General features: G+C 39.1%; 1 protein-coding gene across 1 annotated transcript in view; it reads left to right on the top strand.

Annotated features, from left to right (window-relative positions):
- The window catches only part of LOC126284301 (cadherin-23), a 391,034-nt gene that overhangs the window by 281,826 nt on the left and 85,278 nt on the right, over positions 1 to 23,930 (top strand). The window contains exons 8-14 of the mRNA XM_049983132.1: positions 1,022 to 1,246; positions 2,461 to 2,722; positions 3,958 to 4,151; positions 5,877 to 6,060; positions 14,194 to 14,446; positions 19,703 to 19,923; positions 23,216 to 23,394. Of these exons, the coding sequence (XP_049839089.1) occupies positions 1,022 to 1,246; positions 2,461 to 2,722; positions 3,958 to 4,151; positions 5,877 to 6,060; positions 14,194 to 14,446; positions 19,703 to 19,923; positions 23,216 to 23,394 (1,518 nt within the window). The remainder of the gene's footprint in view (positions 1 to 1,021; positions 1,247 to 2,460; positions 2,723 to 3,957; positions 4,152 to 5,876; positions 6,061 to 14,193; positions 14,447 to 19,702; positions 19,924 to 23,215; positions 23,395 to 23,930) is intronic.

The raw sequence follows: 23,930 nt of genomic DNA, 5'->3' as shown, positions 1-23,930 counted from the left end.
AACAAAAATGTGGCAAAAGTGAAAATCTCCTGGGCTCCTACTATCAATTGAGTGTAAGACTGATCACCAAGGACCTCAACATGTGCAAAAAATAGGTCACAAATTTATTTATTAAAAATTTAGCATGCGGAAAGTTTGTGCCACATTGGTGCCATAAGTGTTGTGACATTGGTGCTATAAGTGTTGAGTGATGAACAAAAGCAACAATGAGTTGACATTTCCTGTGGGATGTTGCAGAAAAGTTAATCAGACTTTTTAGATGACATAACAACAGATGACAAATCACAGGTGTCCCAGTATGACCCCAAATGACCCCAAAACCAATCAGTGAAACTCAGACTCCTTTCACCCCAAGAAAGTAAGAGTTCTTTTTTTAATTTTTTTTAAACATGTGTGGAGTGGAAATGAATAATTTGTACCTCTTGGATGAACCGTCAATGTTGTTTTCCACAAAGAAGCTCTTATCCTGAGAGCTGTCAGACGGAAATGACTAAAGATTGCTGACAGCTGGAAGCTCCACCACAACAACACTCCAGCCCACACCGCCTTCTTTGTGACTACCTACCCAGACCAGTCAAGGGTTGTCACACTGGTGCAGCCACTTTATAACCTCAGTATTTAGACCACAACACTTTTTCCTGTTCCCAGAGCTCAAGAGAAGTCCAAAATGTCATCATTTTGACGATGTTCTGGGCATCCAACAGACTCATGATGTCTCTGTAAGAGGTTATGGCAGTTGCTTCCCAGGAGCCTTTTCAATGGGGGAATTGCATTGGCAGCTGTGTACTGACACCCAAGGAGACTATTTTGAAGAATTTTAGCAATATGTACTGATCAGATCTATAAATTCTTTTTACTAGACCCAGTCTCATTACTTTACAGACATCCCTTGTAGATAATCATTACTTTCACAACTTCTGCCTTTAAAAAATATTAAAGACTTTTTTCCATATCACATTTTAGACTTATTATGTAATATCCTATTATTACAAAAATAAGGGTTCCTTATTCTTCATTTCAGGTGGTAGTTGACTCTGACACTGGGGAAAATGCACGCTACACATTGAGCTTCAGGGGAATACAGAATGCACCTCCTGGTGTGTTTACTGTCCATCCAGTATCTGCACAGGGCAGGACTCCTGTAGTTGTGAGGGTTGCAGACCCAAAAGAGCTTGACTATGATGTGGATGATGAGAGCAAGAGAACACTTGTGTTTGATGTTGTGGCCTCTGTCAACAGAAATGGAGTAAGTCTTTATGAAGTAAAGAAATATGACATAAACTCTGAATTGACAAAGTGTGTAAACATTCTCATTAAGAATAGCATATGCTTAAGTTTTAAATGTGAAAGCATTGAGTTTCATAAACTCAGTATTAAAAACAGTTCACAATTCTAATTTTATTATGTTATGAAGCTATCAGATTTAATGGAACCCAGTGGTCACATAATCATGAACTTACAGAATTAATTGATATTTGCTGATATGAAATAAGTAAAAAAATGTATTAATATTAGCAAAAGTGTGACAATGTGGAGGATGCCAAAAAGGCACTACTACAAAAGCAGTAACTTACGATAGTGCATACCAAACCATAATTTTTGCATAAAATGCTCTGATGTCGTTCATGAACACAGATTTTATATTAGGACTCATTTCCTATCTTTGAAGCACTATGTTCTATTTTGAATCAGTAGGTCACTTCATGTGAGTATGTGGAACATTTGTAAAATGGAAAGGATGGTTGCTACACACCATATATTGGAGATGATTGAGTTGCAGATGGGGGGAAGGGGAGGGGGAGATTGGAAAAGACTGTCAGAAAATCTACATCTACATCTACATCTACATCCATACTCCGCAAGCCACCTGACGGTGTGTGGCGGAGGGTACCCTGAGTACCTCTATCGGTTCTCCCTTCTATTCCAGTCTCGTATTGTACGTGGAAAGAAGGATTGTCGGTATGCTTCTGTGTGGGCTCTAATCTCTCTGATTTTATCCTCATGGTCTCTTCGCGAGACATACGTAGGAGGGAGCAATATACTGCTTGACGATAAAATGAGCTTTCTGCCAACAAGGCCTTCGACTGCAGCCATTTGTGTGTGGGTTACAGTTGCATGAGTGTGTGTGTGTGTGTGTGTGTGTGTGTGTGTGTGTGTGTTTGTGTGTGTGTGTGTGTGTGTATGTGTGTATGTATGTTCTATCTCTGATGAAGGTCTTCTAGGCCAAAAGCTCATTTTCTAACAGTCTTTTTGTTGCGCCTATCTGCGATTCAGCATCTCCATTATATGGTGAGTAGTAACTATTCTTTTCGTAATATTGTTACAGTCTAAATAAAGTAACAAACATTTGTGGATTTTCCATTGTTGGACAATAGTAAAATTTAATTTCATATTTAGCATCAATAAATTTTCTCTGTTCTTTATGATTTTATGTTTCACTATATGTATCTTTTCATGCAGAGTGAGGAAGAAGTTGCAAGTTCTCAAGTAACAGTCAATCTAGTGGATGCCAATGACAATGCTCCAGTCTTTCCACAATCATCTTACAGATTAAGAGTTCCAGAAGATGTTTTGCCTGGAATGAAAATAGCTAATATAACAGCAGTGGACAAGGACAGTGGAGAGTTTGGAAAACTAATGTATGCCATTCGTGGCTTTGGATCAGAGGCATTTACCACAGATCCAGTTGGAGGAGGTGTATTTCTTTCCAACACTTCTCAAGGCAAGTCTGTTTTGTAATACTTGTATTGTTCAAGTTACAATTTTCAGTATAATCCTGACTGTGTAGTTCATGAAAATTGGGCAAATGTGTACCAGTAGTTCACTGTAAATATTAATACAATTTATGATTCCCATCAACATAATTGTCAACGCAACTTTCACTACAGTGATTAGGCATCTGGCCTGTCCTGCTCACTAAACAAACTTTAAAGTAGTTAAAAATTAATTACCATCTGTTATCTGTGGTGTAGTATGTTCCATACTTCAAAATGAAAGCTTTAATAATAACTTAAATAATGCAGCTCCATGCTGTAATTCACTAAAATTTGTATGAATATTCAGAGCTTCCACTTTGTGAAGGATTGTAGTGTGGTCCAATATTCCAGTAGAAGTCCCTTGCATTGTGAAATTCCATTAATTTAATTTCACTTTTTCTTAATTTTTAAAGTTTAACAAGTGTCTTTCTTCTAAAGATGTACTAGATTGAAACAAATCTGCAAATTAAATTAAAATAAAGTGTCACAACATTAAAAAATGTGTCTGCTTGTCAGAGGGCATCAGACAGAGAAATGGACACAAATCTGGAACATTCACAAATTTTTGTTACTTTATTTGAGGTTTCTGCAGTTTCCAAATGAGAGAGGACAGATTTGGAGAAAATGGAACATGCCAAGAGTTAAGCAGGGAAGATGTCAAAGGATATTGTGGCTACCATCTTTGATACTTTCATTATTATTGAATGCAATAGAACTGTCTCTTGTAAACAGTAAAAATTAAGAAGCTTTTGAAAACAAATTAAATCAGTAACATGATTTCCTATTTCTACTCTCTGAAGAAACTATAACCTGTCCTAGATGTATCCTGTTTACTCTTAATTCATTTACATTGTGTTTGCAGCTGTGATGCAGTCTGCTTGTTTTTCTTCAGTTCTTGCAAGATATGATATTATGTACATAATACATAATGAGACTTTAGTTTTCAAGACTACTAAGAATAATTTACTGGGGCCATAGCATGATCTTAATATCAAAGTTAGAAATGCTTTCTTTGGTCATTCACTATAAAGTGTTTATGTGCCTTAACTGTAGGCTCTTTGTTTTCTCTCTGTCTTTGTTTTGCTGACTTTATAATTTTATCTTTAAGCACACGCAGAGTTATTGAATGTATTGATTGATTCAAATTTGGAAGAAAAACAGTTCCTGCACAGATCCTACAAATACTAATATATTTTTTCAGGTTTAGATTTTGAGAAACAAAAATCATACTCACTGACACTGGAAGCAGTTGATGGGGGAGGCCGTGTGTCTGCTGTGAACTTGTTTGTAGACGTAGAAGATGTAAATGACAATGCTCCAGTTTTTGAACAGCAGGAATATAGCCGAACTGTAAGGGAAGGAGCAACCAGTTTTGAGCCTCAGTTTTTCATTCACGTGAGTACTATCAATGTGTAAACATTCTGCAGAAATGCCCCCCATATACATATATATTTGTGAGTGTGGACTTGGCACCTGTAGTAGCTTATATGTGTTCCATTGGATTCAAATGAGGCAAATTTGGTTGCCAAGATATCAACATGAGTTCACTTAAAAAAACATATACAGATGAAGAAATGATTACAGTTTCAGAAAAACTGGATGACTTGTTCAAGAGAAAGAGCATCACAAGTTAAGCAAGTCAATAATGCACTGGTCCACCTGTAGCCTTGGTGCAGTTATTCAGCTTTGCAATGAATGATAAGAGTTGTTGGATACCCATCTGAGGGATATCATTCCAAATTCTGTCCAATTGGCATGTTAGATCATCAGAATCTCAAGATTTTATCTCAAATGTTCTCAGTTGGGAGATATCTGGTGATTGTTATGACCATGGTAGGGTTTGGTAAACATGAGGACAAGCAGTAGAAACTCCTGTGCTGTCCAGTCAGGCATTATCTTGCTGAAATGTAAACCCAGGATGGCCTGCCATAAAGGGCAACAAATCAGGGCTTAGACTATTATCAATGTACCACTGTGGTGTAAGAGTGCTGCTGATGATAGTCAAAGGGGTCATACATACCATGAAAAGAAATGGCATCACAGACCATAGCTCATGGCTGTCGGGCTGTATGGTGGGTGACAGTAAGGTTGGTATTCCACTTGATGGCTCCAAACATATATTCTGCCTGGAACCTCATTGACAGGAGTAGAATTGTTGTCAGTGATTAGTGCCAATTTGAACTGAGCCCCAATGACCACCAAGGACTTGTCCAAAGGTGCACCAGACAGTGGTGGGATTCCAGCCTCATCATTGCCCACCATACTCCCAACAACCTGGAGTGTGTCTGGGGTGCCATTTCATTTTATAGCAGAAGCCCTTTGGTTTACAGCACAGCAGTACATCAACAATACTTTATGCCCTGTTTTGTTGCACTTCATGGCAAGCCCTTGTGGGTTCACATTTCAGTAAGATAACACCCACTCATACACGGCAAGAGAATCACTCCCCGATTGAGAAGGTTTGGAGAATTATGGGCAGGATCCTCCAACCTCATCAGGATTTTGACTATCCAACATGCCAGAGGGGCAGACTTTGGCAGGAAACCCCTCAGTACATCCAAAAACTCGATCAATGAATTCCAAGCCAAATAACAACTTGCATAAAGCCCAGAAGTGGACCAGTGCGTTATTGGCTTGCTCAATTTATGAGGCTCTTTCTCTTGAATAAACCGTTCAATTTTTCTTAAATAGTACATCAAATGATTCCAAACAAAGTGTTACAGAGACATGTAATGGAACACTGCAACACTACCAGTCCTTCACTCACAGGAAAGGGATTATCATTACTATTAAGTTCTTGCTTGTATGAGCAGAACTACCTTTATTGGTGAGACACAGTAAGTCAAGCATACAGCAGTTACTGCAACTGTGCTTCTGCAATGTTAACATTTTGTAATGTGTTCCACATGACTTAAAACTTTCTTGCAATGCTAGTATGTATTTAATATGGTGAACAGATGGAATGACTGAGCATCGTCTTTTGTGGCCACAAGTGAACATTTGTATAAGTATTACCTAACAGCAAAATTGGAGAGCTGTATTTTAGATGATAAGGGATATCATCACTTACGCAATAGTTGAATTTCTATTGAAATAATTGTGATATGTGTCTGCTTTCAGGCAACTGATGTGGATGGTCCTACTCAAGGTGGAGGAAAAATTTTTTATAGTTTGGTATCACCAAATGCAGAAGGTGTTCTTTTTGTAGAACCAGTGAGTGGAGAAGTGAAACTAAACACTCCAGCTAGGGCTGCAGACACTCAGCTTGGTCAATATGAATTCACTGTACGAGCTACAGATGCTGGTAAGACACAGTTTCTCTGTAAATGAACATGCTTCATACTGGCAGTGTATTTTCCAAGTAGCTGGTCAGTTAATTAGTGAAGGACTAAATGGGTCTGACTCAAGAGCATTGCAGTTTGCAGGAAATTGAGGTAGAGACATAGAATAGAAGCCAGTCCAAATCATGAAGTCCCCAACTTCACTGTCAGTGCAGATTTTATACTTATGCTTTACTAATTTTGTGCTAATATTCCAGTTCATGACTACTTCTTGGGTACTTCTGGTATCACAGTCTACAGCCTGCTCAGGCCTCCCTGTGGTACTGCTGTATGCATGAGCCTGGGCTAGAGAGCAATTACGGTAATAAGATCATTTGATATAAATTTTCTATGGTAATCCATCTTTCTCAAAAACAACTACAGCTTCTTAAAATCATTTGGCACATGTATATTATTATTCTCCTCTACATGTGTTGACATGGATTTGAAACCATTTCTGTTCAGTACACGGATGAGATATTGAATACTGGCTCAGGAAGAAGTACCCTTACTTAATCTGTATTTGAGCCCACTAGCTGTAAGGCTGTTTAAACATCTGTTACAAATTGTTGTGTATAGTTTTCCACCACTGCAGGATCTGCTACTTGAAACATAAGTTTCTGTATCTTCTGCAGTCTTCCCACCACCTATCTGTCATTACTCTGGCCAAGTTTTCTCTTCACTTGTGCTACACTGGCCAGATGTTACTATTGTCACATCTAGTGTCTCTAAACTATGTGACTGAGTTCCAATTTAACTGCTTCCTTCACAACAAAAGGCAAGGGCATAGCCTGGCAGAAATGAGGGGAATTATTATGTGTTAATGATATGTGCACTTCAAAGTTTTGTGCTCTACCCAGATTAGGTTCAAATAAATGCATAAGTCATTATATGATGTAATGTTATATATTACTACTAGCTGACACCCTGAAATTGACCAGCTACTAATTTTTAAATTTTCTGTTAGAAACGGAAATAAAAAGTGAACTGTCTTCATTGTGTAATATTGAAAAAATTTCACTTCTGTGTACTCATCAAAACATCTTTGAAACTATGAAACAGTCATACAAAAGAAATATGCATAATGTTGTAAACATCTCTATAGCAATGCCTCTTCATAGCTCTATAGATGTTGTTGTTTTTGCTAGGTGTCAGAAAGATTGCATAAAGGTGATCCAATTGTAGGAGTGTCTTAGTAGTAAGGAATAAAAGTATTAAAACTTCATGCATGATGCATCAGTATTTCATGCACCTAATTGTTTATGGCAGCATATATTTTGAACTATGATAGGTAGATGGTTGTTAAGCCAACAGTGATTGTTGCCTGACAGTAAGGGATATGTATACCACATTTGGTTCGTATTGGTCCAGTGGCTTAGGAGGTGACACGTTTAACATACACAGAGACACACATACACACGCACCCACATCTATTTTTATAATATGTAACAATATTTAATATTATGAAAAGGCAAGTTGCTACTCACGATATAGCTGAGTTGCAGAAAGGCACAACAAAAAGACTGTCACAATATAAGCTCTCAGCCATCAAGGCCTTTGTCGAAAATAGACAACATACACATACACATACACCCACACATGCAAACATATCTCCCACTCGTAGCTGAAGCCACACTGTCCACTGGTGTGTGTGTGTGTGTGTGTGTGTGTGTGTGTGTGTGTGTGTGTGTCTGTGGTCTACTTTTGACAAAGGCCTTGATGGGTGAAAGCTTATATTGTGACGTCTTTTTGGTGTGCCTATCTGTGACTCAGTGTCTCCACTATATGGTGAGTAGCAACTTTCCATTTTATAATATTTATGATATGTGCAGATTATATGTTATTATATGTTAGTACATATTGGCATGTTAACTGAATCTCATATTTGGAATCCAAAATCAGCAAAGGCATCCATACCAAAAATTTTGTTTCTTAATGGTGGCAACACTACAAAAAAATCTATAGATCTACAAACATATTTGTTGGTAATATTGATTGATACATGGCCTTTCAAAGCATAAAGCAATAGGCTAATTACTGTGTATTACCGGATGACATTTATTCTGGAGCCAGTGAGCTGGTGTGGTATTATGTTCCATCAGCAGTATTTAGGGGTACTGAAGTTCTGGTATCCAGTTGAGACCGCATCTGTGTTGCTGATGGACAGTGATATCATAAATATGATTGGAATTTTCTAGAATCAATTGATGGCTTCTGTCTGGTACTAAGACTTCCAGACATTACATCTTCAGCCTATGGATTATAGCTGGTACAGTGTTGAGCAACATACTGTCTTTGACCTCCAACTTCGTCTGACCATATATCTTACACTCCCCCCCCCCCCCCCCCCTCCAGCCCATCCTTTTCATCTTATGTCTCCTCCCCCTCTCAGCAAATGGACTCCTTTCCTGAACTTATCCCTCTTTCCTCCCTGTTGAAGGAGCCAATAGTTCTGAAAGTTGGAATTAGAATGTGTCTATAAGCAGTACTTACCTCTGCCTTTGAATGTAATTTTATAGTATCCATAAGTGAATTTTTTTTCTTTTGAAATGAATTGTGGTAAAAATGTCTTATGCAAGGCAGCTGTAAATTTTATTAGATGCTCAAATGGGAGGAGGAAATGTCCCTGTGATGTATTACTATGAAATGCATATTGTCCACAGATGAATTGATGAAAAGCTAAAAATTATTACATCAAAAGTAATTGAACTTTGATCTTGTTTGAAGCTGTAAGTATGTGTTAGGTGTGTGAATTCAGCTCAAGACCCACTGGTTGAGATGTAATGGCCTTGTATTTTGAAGGACTAATCTTCCGACTGGTCTTGCATGTTGACTTTGTTTTGGCATGCTATACAAGGCAGTTCATGAAAGTAGGAAATTTATTTTTACAGCCTTATATAACTAATCTAAAGCTCTGTTTGATGACAGTGAAATGTTAAATAGTAAACAATTTAGGAACAAAGGAGACAAGTCATCGAATAGTAGAAGTGCTGACTCATCGATGGGAACACAAGGAAGAATGATAACTTTCCTAGCTTTTGGATGAGTCCTTTCATGAGCTGTTAGAGAACACACACACACACACACACACACACACACACACACACACACACACACACACACACACACACAGAAATACATTGTGCTGGCTGAATACACAATGTTGAGACTGCAGATTGACAGATTGGGTTGAGAGGTTGTACGTTGTGAGGTGAGTAGAGAAAGAAGTGGGAGTGGAAGAGAGGGAGGGTTCAGGAACAGTGGCTGATGGCTTAGGGGTGCAGGATAGGTAACTGAGAGGTAGGAGGGGCAGCAGGTGCAAAGGATAGGAATGTGACACATGGGCCCTGGAGCTGCTCAGTTTGTGTAATGCACAATGGTGATGAAATAGAGGAATGAATTGAGGGGAGTGCAGGACAGAGGAAGAGGAAACTGTTAGGTATAGGGTGTGGGTGTTATCCTGCTGCAGTGTGCCCCCTACCCATCAGTTCCCCCTTCCCCTGCCCTGCACTCCTCCACATCATCAACACATGCAAATGAATGTGTACTCTAGCCTATTAAATGATTCATCCAAAACCTAGCAAACTTTTCTATCTTTTTAATGTGCCTGTCAGGATTCAGTGCTTCTCTTAATCCTTGAGTTGTCTTCCTTATTACTAAATTACTTACATTTTGCTGAAACTTTCCTTCCCATATTTAAATGATACCCAATAATAATATTTGCTCATCTCTTAACTTGCCTTTAAAGGAAAAGAATAAGTGCAGATGATTTATGGGAAGAGTTTAATAGGTATCACCCTTGTTTTTCTGTTTTGTTTACACAAAAATATGCAAGAAAAGACTATTTTATAGTTTCTGTATTTGATATAATTTGAGTTTTGTGACACATGTAGCATATCTAAATATGAAAGTGGGCTATTTTTAGGTTCCTTGTTGAATATCTTAAAATTTTAAGTCTAATTTTCTTGGGAAATTCTTCTTTTGGCACTTTATCCTGGGGTCTGAAGGATTTGCTCTTTGTTTTTAGACTTCACCAATATTTTCTTCGCCCTTTCCCAAGGATAGAACAAATTGTTTTGAAAACAAGAATAGTTTTATGTACTTTTATGTGTCTATTGGTAGTACTAATAATATTGCATCCTGAAGTCACGTAATGGCCAGAAATTCTGTAGCATTACTATATAGTTTTCCCAAGTGAATTTGAGTATTGAAACATTTAATTATGTAGTTTAATCAGTATATGTTATAAAAGTAATTGTACAATGTGCTGCCACTAAAACTCAGAAATGAGCCCCATGGGATCAAGGGAGTAATATGGTGTGGTAGTCCTCCAACCCCCATCCATCCATGAATAGGATTTCCATTTTTACCTGAAGGTGAGCTTTTGAAGATATAAGGGCTTGGAAGTTTTGCCCTCTAGAAATATCTAGAATATTCCAGAACATAGAAGTATATTTTCAGAACATTCCAGATCATTCCACAACTTTCCAGAATGTTTTGTGATACAATCTTAGAATAAGATTGCAAACTCAAGCGAGCCATAAAAATACCACCCTACGAGAAGTGCAGACAAGAACAAGTAAACAGTAAAACTTAATAAATGAAGCTTTAAACTATGACCCAACAAAAGAATATAACAAACACAAACACATTGTAATTAGAAAAATGCATAACATCTGCCCATTTTGAAATGCGAGAAAATTTGGTAGAGAAACACCAGGATTCTGTTGAATTCACATTTCACTTTCAGAAAGTCCTGGACGATGCAACCATATTCTGACCATCACCACCCTCTTGTTGCCCAGTGTTGAACTTAGTGTTGTTTGGAGTAAGTTAGTAATTTGGACAGCTGGTCACATTTGCACAGCACCTGCCACACTGAGATAGTAACACTCTGTAGCTAGTGACAGGGAGAGTCGAATTTCGATAACCAGTTATGTTAACAATAAAAATATCATCTTTTTTGTTGCTCTTTGATGTTGTATGTTGATGCCTTGTTGTTATTTTCCTTTCTGTGGTTTATCTTTCTATAATTGTCTAGAAGATGATTGGGTTACTATGTGAATAACAACGTGAAATCTGGTGAACCTTCTACAGAATTACACACATATTTTCAGTCATTTACTTCACATTACAAATCAGTAAAACACAAATAACTCATTCTCCATCCTCACATTTCCAACTCGTACAAACAACTGCTCAAAAAAATATGGTGGGGGGGGGGGGGGGGGGGACAAAGAAACAGAAAACAAATATTTTTCTTTAACAACATGTAGCAAAGAAATTACTATAATATATCAATCTGTTTATGCAAAATAATCTTTGGCACATATATTTTATAAATAAAATACAATTAACTGTCTATCTTTCTGGAAAAGACTATATAATCATCATCATAATTATATTAAGTATTTACTAATATTGACATTTAAACATTTTCACATGTCTTAGCAGTAGTAGATTTTTGGTTTTTGTCTTCTCTGCTGTATCATTCACTTCATATGATCCAAGATTGGGTAATACATTTATCTCTCTATAACCAGTTTTTTTTCAGTGGCCATAAGCATGTGAACAAAAGCAGTGACGTGGCTGTCCTTCAAATTGCCAAAGACAGTGAACACGAAAACAGAAACAACGAGATCCTCATGTACCAATTGGAAAGAAACATAAAGATTAACGAAGCAGTGTGCCGGATTTTCAGTTTTCCCATACAAAAATGCAAACTATCTGTGGAACATCTAGCAGTACATTTGGAGAATGGGCAGAGAGTTCACTTCATGATCACCAGAAAAATTGCAAGCAAATCAACTCAGAACACACCATACAGCTTTTTACCAGCTGTGCCAAATGGATCATTTTGCAAAATCATTACTATATGTCAACATCCCTGCCTGTTACACGTCAAACAACAAGAAAAATCTTTTAACAACAAAAGCAGGAATTCCGGTAGAAGATCATCCAGGAAGCATTAAAACTGGTGCACTGGGCTGAGTATACACTGTACATCCTAACAATTCTGAATGTTTCTGTCTCCAGATGTTGCTACACAAAGTACAGGGATTAAGAAGTTTCACAGATCTCAAGGCTGTTGGCAATTACCTGTGCAAGATGTTCAGAGAAGTATGCCATTGTTTATAACTACTGGAAAATTACAACCACTGGGAATTAACACTACAAGAAGCCTCACTCACAGCCTTGGCTGTACAAATGTGAGACTTATTCCCCATCATTGCAACAAAATGTAACCCATTGGAGCCAAAGCAGTTGTGGGACTCCTTCAAAGAGAGTATGAATGTTGATGTACTGTTCTAAATCTGAGAAGCTCATCCTGAACTGACCATCCAATTCAGTGATGACATCTTCAATGAAATGCTCATTCACCTAGAAGGTAAATGTTTAGGAACAAACAATCATGCCTTAGTACAACTTGGGATGTAATCACCACAAGAAGATGCTATCAGTGTACTTAACTTCAAAATTACAAAGGAAAAAAGCTCAACATCAGCTAACTACTTCTAATACATTGCTCACAACAAACCACTCCTCAGTGAAAATCAAAAGCAAATTTACAACTTTATCATGGAACGGATCAATTACAAGACACTAGGTGGCAATGGAAAATGATTCTAATAAATCAATTGCTGGTGGAAATACATACTCAACAATAGATCACACCTGCAGTAGCATCATCCAGATTTGCACCTGCACTTATGGATATCTCATTGGATGAATGCACAATGGTACATAAAAGAAATCACTCGATGGATGGATCAAAGTAAGGTTTGCGAGGAAACTCTGTAGTGATGGGAGAAACTCTACTCAAACCATCAGGAGATTTTCGTCAAACACTTCCAGCTATCCCCAAGTCAACACCAGCAGATGAGATCAGTGCACATTCAAACGAAAAACATCTCTTGGCAAGTACAAGCAATGCCATTACACTGCCTTTGACTTAAAATTGTATCTCGGACTATACTACTCAAAAATCTCAATTCACTAAAACTATTTAATGGAACAAGGCTTATCATCAAACAGCTATCAAATAACATCATCAAAGCCAAACTTTTGACTGGAAAGTACAAAGGACACATGGTATTTATCCCCAGAATACCACTGATCTCTACTGAACCACCATTCCAATTTACAAGACTGCAATTTCCTGTCAAATCTACCTAAGTTTTACAATTAAAGTGCAAAGACGAACTTTTAAATATTGCTGCATCAACCTCAAAGACTCCTGCTTTTCTCATGGTCAACTGTACATAGTTTGCTCTCAAGTAGGAAACTGAATAACCTTGTACTTATACACCCTGAATACCAAAATGAAAAATGTTCTTTATAAATAAGTATTGTAAATAGTTAGAATATGTTTTCAGTGATCTGAATTTTTGTTGTTAATCAATTTTCATTCCATGTGCTGAACTCATCCTTTTCTAATTCTGGGCTGAGGTCAATGCTATATGAAGATGTTTACAGATAAGATAGAGATTACATTTTAGATACTGATTCATGTTTAAGAACATATATAATTAATTTTGAACTTAATAACAAGCATGTTGTCACTGATTATTGCAGTATGCTTAAAATTAAGAAAAGTGGCATAAGAAAATTTCTTAGTATTTGTGATGGTCTTGTATATGGGGAGTATTGAGGAAGGTGGTAGGACATTACTGTTAATGTATAATAGGCTGTTCCAGGCCACATTCCCACACTAGAGCAGCTGGGGGACAGTGGGAGGGGGGGTATGGGCAAGTGTGAGCAGCAGTGAGCAAAAGCCGACTTGTTGGCAGTCTTACAGCTGGACAATCATGATCGTACTCCATTGGCCGAATGCAGGCAACCAGGGTTGGGCAAGAAGGTTACACACAAGCAGAACAGGCAATTGGATCGTCTGTTTGGTAGCCTGTACTACCAGCCCCTGCCTGTGAGCATGCTAAGCATGGGGTACATGTACTCATGTACCATATGGCAGTGTTGGAACACTAGCATTGATACAAAGGAACCGTAAAGTTTCTTCTACTTCTTTCTAGGGCATGTATGTCTAAAAAATTTCTATTTATCACTTTTATTTGCTAACTGAAATTATGTTAATACAACTGTTATCAATCCCTCAACAGGAGATCCCCCAAAGCATAGTGATGTTCACGTAGCAGTGAGAGTGGGAGTGCCTGGGAATCAGCGACCAGTTTTCATTGGCCACCACAATATTGGTGAAAATGCACCTGCCAGCTATGCAGCAGTTGTCAAGGAAAATGCTATGCCAGGCACTCTGGTTTCTAAAGTAACTGCAACTGATCCTGATGGGCAGGACAGCTTATTGAGATATTTTATTGCTGCTGGTGCTAGAGACAACTTTGTTATTGATAACAAGTAAGTATCAGTTGAGGATAACAGTTAGTTAGATATGTAATTCATATAATCTACTGTGTTTATTAAATAATTGCTTTGTTAATTTAAAATTAGAAAAAGCATATATGTGGAATCCATTGCCACTTTCTTGTTCCTTATACTAATATTTTTACTTATTATTTGCTATACTCATACATACTCTGCATCCAAAGAGCTTTACATTAGCACTGCCCAGGCTGTCTTCTCCCATATGCATCATTATTTTTAAGATTGCTTGAAGGTAATTTTATATTATTTTAATGTGTTTAGCTTCTTTTTTATGGAATGAATTTTGGTGTCATTCATGCAGCAGTATTTTTTATCTGTGTTATGAAAAGGAGAGTTGATATTCACCATATAGCAGAGAGGCTGAGTCACAGTTAGGCACAACAAAAAGAAATGTCACGAATAAGCTTTCAGCCAACAAGACCTTTGTCAAAAATAGGTGACTGACACACACACACACACACACACACACACACACAAGTCACAAACACACAGCTGCAGTCTCTGGCAACTGAAGCCACACTGTAAGCAGCAGCAGCAGCAGTGCATGATGGAGTGGCAACTGGATGGTGGAAAGGAGGAGCCTGGGGTGGTGAGGGGGAGGGTATTAGGGTTGGGGTGGGGGACAGTGAAGTGCTGCAGAGGGGTGCACAGGGATGAGGTGGAGAGAGGGTAGAGCAGCTAGGTGTAGTCGGGATGTTAGACGGAGGGCAGGGGAGAAGTAGGGGGGGAGGGGGTGCGGCAGCAGAAAGGAAAAGAAGTAAAACGATTGGGTGCATGTTTGGAATGAGGGCTCTGTAGTGCTGGCATGAGAATAGGAAAGGGGCCAGATGGGTGAAGACAATGACTAACAGAGGTTGAGGCCAGGAGGGTTATGGGAATGTAGAATAAATTTGCAGGGAAAGTTCCCACCTGTGCAATTTCAAATAGCTGGTGTTGATGGGAAGGAACAATATGGCACACTGTCATGAACCTTTCCTTCAGAAGCTATAGCCCCACAGAAATATCAATCCTTTCCAAAGGCCTCAGCTGCACTCCACTCCCAAATTCAATCATGCAGGACTTGTTAAAGACCTTCACTCCTTCTCCTGGTCCCTTTTTCGCCACAAACCCTACCAATCAGACTCAATCAAAGACCAATGTTGAATCCTGCCACACTCAGTTCACTCCTCCATCCAACTGTGATCCAACTCCACTAAATCACCCCCTGTTAACTTTCCAGAATTGTAACATCAAACCTTGTCTCACCCTGACTTCCCAAATTACTCAAAACGCAAACTAACCTTTCATCCACAAAAATAACCACAGTTCACCATCTAAAAACTGATCCTGACCTTATAATTCTACCTGCAGACAAAGGCTCCCCCACTGTTGTTTTGAACCACAGGGATTACATGGCAGAAGGACTCTGCCAGCTGTCAGATACCTCCACCTACAAACCTTGCATCAGTGACCCCATTCCAGAAATCCAGCAGGATCTCCAGTCACTTCTCAAATCCTTAGGCCCATCCCAGAACCTCTCCCCAGAGTCCATCTTTCTGCTCATCCATACCCCTCTGTGCACTTCGGCCTTCTACATGCTTCCTAAAGTCCATAAACCCAACCACCCATGATGCCCCATTGTGGCTGGTTACTGTGCCTCCACTCAGAGAATCTCTGATGTCTTAGACCAACACCTTGAACCTATTGCCCAGAACCTACCTCCTATATAAAAGATACCAACCTCTTCCTCCACCGACTCTACACAGTTTCTGTCCCTTTAGAGTGTGGTGTCCTGCCTGTCACTATTGCCGCCTCCTCCATTTACACAGATTTCAAACCAACATCCTCCCTCCTAATCGCCATGACCAACTATATCCTCACCCACAATTACTTCTCCTTTGAAGGCATTACCTACAAACAAATCCAGGGTACGGATGTGGGCACCCACATGGCACCATCCTAAGCTAATGTATTCATGGGCCATCTAGAGGAATCCTTCCTAAACATCTAGAATCCTAAATCCCTCCCCTGGCTCAGATCCATTAATGACATCTTTATGATCTTGATCAAGGGTGAGGACACCCTATCCACATGCCTGCAGAACCTCAACAGCTTCTCCCCCATTTGCTTCCCCTCATCCTGCTCAACCCAACTACCCACCTTCCTAGATGTTGACCTCAACCTCAAAGATGGCTACATCAGTACTTTTGTTCATATCAGACCTACTAACCACCAGCAGCACATCAACTTTGACAGCTGCCACCTGTTCCATATGTAGAAGGCCAGCCTAGCCACCCGTGGGCACCACATCAGCAGCGACAAGCGGTCCCTCTCAAAATATACCAAGGGTCTCACTGAAACCACAGACCATTATTATCCTCCCAGCCTTGTACAAAAACAAATATCCCCATGCCTTATCTCTCCAGTCTCCCACCTTCTCCCAAAGTAACAATGTAAGGCAACAGAGGAGCATTCCCCCATAACTCAGTGCTACCCAGGACTGGAGCAATTGAATTACATTCTTTGCCTGGGTTTGAACTACCTGTCATTGTGCCCTGAGATGAGAAAGGTCCTGTCCACTCTCCTTTCCTCCCTTCCCACTGTGCTATTCCATTGTCCACTGAATGTACACAATATACTCATCCATCCCTACACCCCTGCTCACAACACCTTACCTCAGGGCTCATATCCCTGTAATAGACTTAGATGCATGACCTGTCCCATACATCCTGCCACCACATCCTACTCCAGTCCAGTCACAGACAGCACCTATCCCATCAAAGGCAGGGCTACTGGTGAAACCAGTCATGTGATCTACAAGGTAAGCTGCAACCACTGTGCTGCATTCTTTGTGGTCATGATACAAGCTGTCAAAAAAATGGTTCAAATGGCTCTGAGCACTATGGGACTCAACTGCTGTGGTCATCAGTCCCCTAGAACTTAGAACTACTTAAACCTAACTAACCTAAGGACATCACACACATCCATGCCCATAGCAGTCGCATGGTTTCGGACTGCACACCTAGAACCGCGAGACCACCACGGCTGGCTACAAGCTGTCTGTCCACATGAATGGCCAAGAAACAAGTGGACCACACTGTTACTGAGCACACTGCCCAACATATCATTCATTTCAATCACTGCTCCACAGGTTGTGCCGTATGGATCCTTCCCACCAACACTACCTCTTCTGAATTGTGCAGGCAGGAACTCTCCCTGCAATACATCCTGCATTCCTGTAACTCTCCTGGCCTCAACCTTCATTAGTCATTGTCCTCACCATCCAGCTCGTTCCCTGTTCCCATTCAAGCACTATACAGCCCTGATTCCACCGATGCACTCAGCCTTTTTACTTCTCTCCTTTTCCTCTACCGTCCCTTTCCTCTTTTCCCCTGCCCTCTGTCTATCCTCCTGACTGCACCTAGCTGCATTACCCTCTCTCCACCTCATCCCTGCGTATTCCCCAGCAGCACTTCACTGTCCCCTCCCCCACCCGTACCCTACTATCCCTCCCCCTCCCCATGCCAGCCTCACCCCTACCCAGTTGCCACTCCCATCATGCACTACTGCTGCTCACAGCGTGGCTTCAGCTGCCATAGAATACAGTCATTTCTGTGTGAGTTGCATTTGTGCAAGTGTGTGTGTGTGTGTGTTTTGTCTATTTTTGACAAAGGCCTTGTTGACACAAAGCTTATTTGTGATAATGTTGTTGTTGTGCCCATCTTTGACTCAGCATCTCTGCTATATGGTGAGTAGCAACATTCCTTTTCATAATATTGTTACATTCCATCCTGGATTTTCCATTGTTTCATTAGTATTTTTTATCTGAATTACTGTATGCCTTTCTACCACAAACATTCCTTGCCGTAGTTGGCAAAATACATCGCTAACTCTGTACCAACCTTTCATATTCTTCTCAGATCACAGGCTCTTAGTTTCTTCAGTATGTAGCAAACTGAGATGAATTTCTTTTCTTTTTAACTGATTATATGCCACATTGAACATCTGTAGCAAATGAAAACTGTGTGCTGCCACAGGACTGCTACCTTGACACATGTCTTTCATCATTCTGATGGTATCATACCAGTACCTCTCAAGGACAAGCTCAAAGCAATATCGTGCCATTATTTCTTTAACAGACTCTTATGTATGTTTAAATTTTCATGTCAGAAGTAATATTTGTGAGCTTAAATTTCTTTTTACAGTTAGTAAAAGATATTGAGTATGGATGTTGTCTTCATCTATGATACATATGCTTTGCATCTTGTCAGTTGGTTAGCCTTTAATACAGTATGGAAGTGTCTGCACAAAGTTCTCAGAATAATTAGTGCAGAAATGCTCATTGACTTTTTTTCATTGTGTTACTTAAAATATGACGTTTGTCTCTGACATAGTTAAGGAGTTATGGAATAGGTAGTTCCTGTAATAGTGAAGTCTAAATAGGTCTTCTTTGTATCACTATTTACCAGCACCCACACCCCAGCCCCCTCCCTGTCCCACTGCTTTCTGACTCTTTCTCATGAACACACACACACACACACACACACACACACACACACACATGTGCACACATGCACTGCAACCAGTTCAAAGAAACATTGAGTTTTTAGTTTTAGAAATACAAATTCCACATTTATAGACTTGAAAAATAAGCCTAAGAAAATCTGTTCTTGTTCCAATTAAGTCTAAAATGAAATATTATTTCTGTACTTAAGCATGTTACACTGTTACTTATTTCAGCCAAAAGTATCTGGTTCTGAATGTAGATGATAGTAAACTGAATAACATTCCACTGTTATATCATATTTAAATTTTAGAACTTGCTGATTCTCACAACAACCAGTGCTTTAGGCACAAATGATTAACAAGCAGCAGACTTTGCTTAGGATTGCTGTCTTACTGGTTGCCATCTTGTACACGTCTTAACAGATGCGTTTTTCTCATGGGACACATTCCTACTCAAATTATTCCGTGAAAACATCCTATATATAACTTTGGTTGCCTCCATTATCAAATAAGCCTGCCACCAAGTTCAGTGACTTTGCTAGAATCTTGCTTATCAATGCATTCTTCTCAGTCTAACAGCTGCCTCACTAATAGCCTTTAAACCAGCTGTGTGTTTTTCATTTTGATGATGGTGCTCAGTCATATATGTATATAGGTAGTGACTTTCTTCAAGTTTTGTATTTTAAGTTCTATTTTTATTACTGATTTCTCTAATTAAGCTTCTTTCTCATCTGCTTCCAACAGAACTGGAGAGATTACCGTATCCCCAGAAGCTCATCTAGATCTGGATTCAGGAATAGACCATTTTGATGTGGTTGTTCATGCTGTGGACTCTGGAAGTCCAGTGCGTGAGACGGCTACAGCTACTGTTGCCATTAATGTAACCGATGTTAACAATAAGCCTCCTGCATTTCTGGATTCTGATTCATCTTACATCCAGTATATTTCAGAAAGGGCACCAGTTGGTGAGTGAATGCAGATACAGCTTTTTAAAGGAAAACATGTTGCTCAGTGTTGTTGATGCTGCAAACTTTTCTCTTAGTATTCTTTATTTATTTATTCTCAGTTGCCATTTTAGTCATTGTATATAACATTATCAGTTTAAAAAATTGACAATGAGTTGATAACTTTTTAAAACATTTCTATTTTATCGTATCGAATGTAAGAAGTAGTAAATAAAATTGCTCCCTTCTTCTTCCACATTTACTTTATGACCTAGAGATCCTGTCCATGATTGTGACCACGATTCTGAGAGCCACAGTGACATATTTATTTATATTAAACCCAGTACTTATCAGCATTACACTCCATGACAAGTAGATCCCCTGTGTACTTCTCAGCAATTACATTAAGAATTCCCCCTGATTTTTTGGCAGAAATCTTCTCCGAATATGAATTGTGTAGGGCATTATCATCTTTCCTCTTGCACTGTGAGCATACCTTGTAATGCCATTGGAGTTCATTGTTTTGATAACTATGTAGATCAGTTAACTCATGTATCACATGTACTGTGAGACTGGTTAAAGGTGACTGTAATCACGTAAGAGCTTCTACACTAATCTTCTGCTAGTTACTCAACCTTATTAGTATCTACAACAGACTGTGTGACATTGTGGGGGGTTGTAGGTCATCTGTTATATCAAAAACTGTTGTATGTATTCAGAGCACATTACTAAAGCATGACAGGAAGGACTGTGAGTGAAAACATTCATGTGGTATATCATGTCATGAGCATATAATGAAATGTTAGACACACACAAGAAATCATCACATAAATAATTTGGCATCGAATAATTGCACAGGTGCTTATCAGTACATTGTTGTGAAATATTCACTCCCACATTTTTTCAGGACCACTGCCATTATCACTTGCGATCTTCTGCCCAATGTTTAATAAAACAGAAGAAAGGGTCTATGAATCTACTGACACATGATGATCACCCCTTTCTTGTTACACTGAATTTAAAAAGTCAACATATATGAGGTCTGTTGAACAAATGTCAGAACTTTGTCCACAAAATTTTTCTCTGCTTACCTTTTACTTATTGTGCATGTTCTCCTTCGAAATACTCTCCTCCACAATTGATACACCATTATCAATGCCATATCCACTTCCAGAAGCAGTCTTGATATGCCTCTTACTGGATTGTGTGAAGTGCCATCTGTGAATTTTCTTTTATCTTGTCTGCCATTGCAGATCTTCATCCTTTCAGCAGGGTTTTCAACTTTGGAAATATAAAAAATTCACAGCAGCCAGGTCTGGAAAGTATGGCAGATGAGCCAGCCCAGTGATTTTGTTTTTTATGCAGTAGTCACACACCAACAGGGTTGAATGTATGGGTGCATTGTCATGATGCAAGAGCCAAGAACTACTCTACTAAACTCCATCCAAACAGGCCTTGGAAGGCCCAACAGTACCAACTGACTGCCGGGTCATCCTCAGCCCACAGGTGTCACTGGCTGCGGATATGGAGGGGCATGTGGTCAGCACACTGCTCTCCTGGCCGTGTCTCAGTTTACGAGACCAGAGCCGCTACTTCTCAATCAAGTAACTCCTCAGTTTGTCTCACAAGGGCTGAATGCACCCTGCTTACCAAAGCACTCAGCAGACCAGATGGTCACACATTCAAGTGCTAGACCAGCCCTACAGTGCTAAACTTTGGTGATCTGATGGGAATTGGTGTTACCACTGTGGCAAGGCCATTGGCAAGAGCCAAGAATTGTCTCACCACATTTCAGACAATTTCCTTCTCACATTTTTTTTTCAGATGCTCTGAAATGTTCTGATAGGACTGTCGATTAACAGTTTGTTGCTGTGGCATGATCTCATGATAAACTTAACCATCAGAATCAAAGAAAACTATCAACATTGCTTTAACATTTGACTTGACTTGATGAGCTCTTTTTGTCCTGGAGAATCTTTCGCAATCCATTGAGAAGAGTTAACCTTGATCTCAACATCACAAGTTATGATTCTTTTGAGGGACATCTTGTTCTCATTTGCACAATCTAAATGCTCTTCACAGATTGTGAGGTGAAGATCTTTCTGATCTTGACTCATGAGCCATAGGATGAACTTGGTGGCAACACCATGCATTCCAAGGTGCTATGTCAGGATTTCATGACATGACCCAACTAAAATGTTACGTTCTTATGCAATCTCTTGGACAGTCATTCTTTGGTTGGCACACACAGTTTTGTTGACATTGCTGACATGAGTGTCATTGGAAAACATCAAAGGGCATCCTGAATGAGGGTCATCTTTAACTTTCGTCCAGACATTTTTAAACTGTGTGAATCATTTTAACACAAAAAAAAAGTGCGTCTTAAGCCCTCATCACCATAGGCTTCCTGCATCATTTGCTGTGTCTCCATAAAGGTTTTCCAGAGAGTTTCACACAAAATTTACTCCAGATGCACTACTCCTCTAACTCTGCCATCTCGAAATCCGAAAACCTGTGTGACACAATGTTTTGCTCAATACATCACTGAACAAAAACTAACAGACATACAACAATGAAACTTCTGGTGGTTACACATTAAACACAGGCATTTTCATGGATACCAACTGCATTTTGCTCTGACACACTGCTGTTGCAAAATTATGAATGTTTCGAAATTTTTTTGAATAGACCTGATAGTGCATGTGGTTAACTTGCACTGCCAAGGTGATTCCTCCTCTGATATACTGAATTAAGAGACAGCATAAGATTACATACAAACTGACTTAACTGTAAAACTAATCAGTTAGCTCATTGATACTGAAGGTTAAAATAATGGGAGAAAGGTGTCAGACATTGCTATCCAATGACCAATATATAAATTTGCTGAAATGGGAAGTAGGTATATGAATAAAATTTGCAGAAAACGAATTAAATTAACAGAATTTGAACTGCAGATTTAATTTTGATGTTGTATTACATGATATAACTTATTACTTTGAATCACAAAATGTTTGAAATTGTGTCAGCTCAGACTCCCTCTAGAAGCAATTTGCCTGTGTAAACTGGTGGTGAATATAATACTTTGAATTGGTAGCCTAAAAACATAATTCTGCTTTTCCATTGGCATATTAGATGTCAATTAGGATGAAGCATACATTTCTTAATGTCCTATGGTTTTGTATATACATTTAATTTCAGCTGAAGATTCTGAAACTATTGTTATAACTCAGTTGTAGCTTTATTGCTATTTACATTATTTGACATCGTTTTATTTTGATATCTGTTGTTAAAATTTGTGTTCTTTCTGCTTAAGGTTCAACAGTGACACGCATCTCTGCCCATGATCCAGATTCTAATGCTGTGCTTCAGTATTCTATTCTTAAGCCAGTCCGCGCTATTGACCACACTGGAGTTTCACTTCAGCCTGGACAGACTGCAGATTTTGACTTCCAGTCTGCCTTTGCTATCAATTCAACAACCGGAGAAATCACAGTATGTCATCCTGTTGTTCACTTAATTTGGAATAATTTCCCACTGTGTTCACCAGCAGTATAAGAGTACACAAACTCCATCTACTTAGAAAATGAATCAGTTATATGTATGCAACACTAAAATGCAAACATTAAACATGGAAAGAGTTGATGAAGCAATCTATTTCATTGAGGAAACCTGTGTGCCTTGCGCCTAGCCATTACATGCTTGTGTTTGTTTCATATGCAAGAAGAGTTATGGACATATGGTACATGTCTCTTTCTCAACATGTGTGCATGCATGATTACATTCACACATATATTGAACTATACACACTGTTCCAATGATCAAGATGTCTGCTTTGGTAGCACTATTGTCACTGGAGATGGTACATTTTGAGAAATAGATCAAATCATAGAAAGAAGCACAAGCACAGGAAGAATTAAAACCTTTGATGTAATTTATGTGTGAGTGTAGTGCAAGAGATAAAGATAGCAAGGCATATTCTGTGACTTCAAAGTAATACTTCATCCTATTGAGTCGCTGGTAGTGAAGGT

This window comes from Schistocerca gregaria, chromosome 8 (assembly GCF_023897955.1).
Source record: "Schistocerca gregaria isolate iqSchGreg1 chromosome 8, iqSchGreg1.2, whole genome shotgun sequence".
In the NCBI taxonomy this organism is placed as follows: domain Eukaryota; kingdom Metazoa; phylum Arthropoda; class Insecta; order Orthoptera; family Acrididae; genus Schistocerca; species Schistocerca gregaria.
This window is presented reverse-complemented; position numbering and strand designations above follow the sequence as displayed.